General features: G+C 41.3%; 1 protein-coding gene across 1 annotated transcript in view; it reads left to right on the top strand.

The window, feature by feature from the left end:
• Window positions 1-1113: 1113 nt before the first annotated feature.
• Window positions 1114-2836, top strand: part of LOC105617952 (paired box protein Pax-3-B-like) — a 21092-nt gene continuing 19369 nt past the window's right edge. Inside the window, exon 1 of the mRNA XM_012199487.1 lies at window positions 1114-1594. Coding sequence (XP_012054877.1) covers window positions 1114-1594 — 481 coding nt within the window. The remainder of the gene's footprint in view (window positions 1595-2836) is intronic.

Here is a 2836-nt window from a genome sequence, read left to right as displayed (position 1 = left end):
GGAGAAATCGAACCGCGTATATGGAGCGACGGAGCAAGTCACGTCACATTAAATCTTGATCTCACCTCGGCGAGTCCCTAGTTCGCGGGAGGGGGAAGGTCTGGGCGCGCTTCGAAAGCCCGAGCGGAAGGCAATCCGCTCGAATCCGACGGAGCGCAAGCAAGCTACCCCGGTGCCGTAGTAGCCCTCATTGCCTGTCATTGGAGAAGGGAGTTCTCGTAGGCGGAAGAAACGAGAGGGCGATCGACACGCGAAGAAGAGTACGGAGAGGGAAGAGGGCCAGGTGGAGGAGAAGAAAGAGGAGGAGGAGGAGGAGGAAGAGGAAGAGAAGGAGGAGAACGTGGTCACGAGCTTCGTCGAAGGCGCCTGCGCTCCAGTACTCCGCGCCTTCGGTTCCTCAGCTTCGACTAGGCTCACCGCTCAACTCAAGTGTCGCGACGGCGTAAAAGCTCGTGTCGCGATGCATCGTGATCGTCATCGCGCGATCGTACTAGTTATTCCGTTTTGCTAATCGGTTCCGTAGCGATTTGTTTATCATTTTGCGTCACGTGACGAGTCCGTGTTTGTGCTGTCAGAAGGATAGTGGCTGACGGTGGTACATACGTGACAGTTCGGCGGACAGTTTTCAATGAAGATAAGTTGAAGTTTTTTTTTAAAACAAATGGGAACTGCAGATATTCGGCGAATAAGACGGGAATGCGTTAAATTTATATCGGATTCTGTCGATGTGCACTTAGACAGAGATACAACGACAACGGATGAATATTCGAATTTTTGATGATGGCGATAAATCGATAAATGATCCTATTAATAATTTCTATGATATATTGTTTATACAAGTTGAAAAATGCTCGTTCAGCAATATTGCTTAACGCACAAGAGAATATTCTTAAGCGCTGTACTCCGAACGAGAGTAATGCCAGATGATACGTTAATCTGGAGATACTTGTCAATAATTTGAAAATCGCGATTAGCGCGTAGAAAAATCCATTGAATGCGAGAAACGGAAGTTATTCAAAGACAGACGTGGTACATTCGCAGAAGTGGAGGAAGAACGGGAGAGGGAGGAGCCGTTGCTGAGCGTGGAGGGGGCGGAGGTGAGATCGTCTGGTGATGATGATCGGTGGCGGCGTTGCGACTCCTCCTGGTACTGCCAAGTCGGCGGCTGCGATCGACAGCGAAATGGTACAGGTCGACGGCATTGGCAGTGGTAGTGTCAGTGGCAGTGCTAGTGGTAGTGGTAGCCCAGCAACGGGTGCAATTACCACGCGCCTCACGAACAATAGCAGTAGCGGTACCAATAATAATAACAACAACAACAATAATAATAATGGGGAGATTAGCAACAATAATGACGGACACGGAGTCGCGAATTGCACCGGTACGACCGCTTCGAGCGCAAGTGACAAGTTCTGCTGTCAGGATGAAGACGTTCCCGCCACCACTGGTGTTGCCCGACCTTGGGAACCACCGTCGCCGACCTTCTCCCAGACGAGATCGCACTTGCTACAGGTACATCCACCGCACCATCACCAGCAGCATCCGGCGGCGCATCATCACCAGCAGTTGAATGTACCTGTTTCCCTGATCGATGGTGAGTAAGAATGCTAAGATGTTCGCGTCTTTAAATCGAATCGAATCCGATTATTCTCGTCGATTTAACGTTCCATTTAGTTCTCACGCCTTTTTTTTCATTGTTTTCTTTTCACACGGTAGCTCTATAATAATATAACAGGTACCAAATCATTGTTTAATTTAAAATAAGCACAGCCTCTACAACACAAATGTTATTGCAATAATTGTTACATGGAAAGAATTTTGTTGAAAAATCTAAAATTTTGCTGGATACAGATTTAAAAATAATTGTGTTGGATCATTAAAATAATTACGTTAAAAACTAAAAAAAATAATGAGCAATACTGCAAAAAAGTTTGATTTCTAGCAACCAATTTAAATTTTTAAAATTACTTCGATGATCCAACGAAATTATTTTCAGATCTATATCTATTAGCAAAATTTTAGATCTTTTAGCAAAATCGTTCTTTTCGTGTATAAACGAGATTTTTGGATATATTAAACTCATTGATTCACGGAAAGTTCAACATTAAGCATGAGAAGATAAATATTTACATTGAAGAACATTAAAGAATTTCTTAAGATTGTAAATATGATTACACAACAAGTAAGAAATAAAGCCTTTAAGGCGGTTAAGCTGGACCTTAGGCACTTAGATAATTTAATAAATTTATATTATATATACTTACATATGTGTAATTATTTAAACTGCCGTCGAATTGTTTTTTTCGGTCTCGAAATGCAGTTCGACTAAACTATTGTAATAATATCTCACAAATTAAATTGATCAACATTAATAATTTGATATTTACATAGGCATTTTAGAAACATCTTAATGATGCTACTTTTATTCAAATCTACTGCAATTAAATGTCAATTATATGCGTTGTAACAAGTTTTAATTCTCACTAAAAACGACATGCAAGTGCTTCTGTGTTCTGTCAGCAATATTTTTGTATACGTCCCGATTACATTCCTCTTTCTTTCTTTCTTGGATATCTGGATAAGACAGATATGTATGCAGATATGTAAGCAATGAAGGCCCAATTAATTTCGTTATGTCATGATAAATCGATAATTACAAAATACGTCACGTACCATTATTTACAATTGTGTTTCATGCGTTTTATTATATCAAAATTGCACAATACGGCGTTATTAAAATTTTAAACAATTATTTAATGTGTGTGTGTGTGTGTGTGTGTGTGTGTGTGTGTGTGTGTGTGTGTGTGTGTGTGTGTGTGTGTGTGTGTGTGTGTGT

Source organism: Atta cephalotes (genome assembly GCF_000143395.1).
Source record: "Atta cephalotes unplaced genomic scaffold scaffold00015, whole genome shotgun sequence".
NCBI lineage: Eukaryota > Metazoa > Arthropoda > Insecta > Hymenoptera > Formicidae > Atta > Atta cephalotes.
The sequence above is the reverse complement of the archived record's forward strand: the minus strand, read 5'-3'. Positions and strand labels throughout refer to the sequence as shown.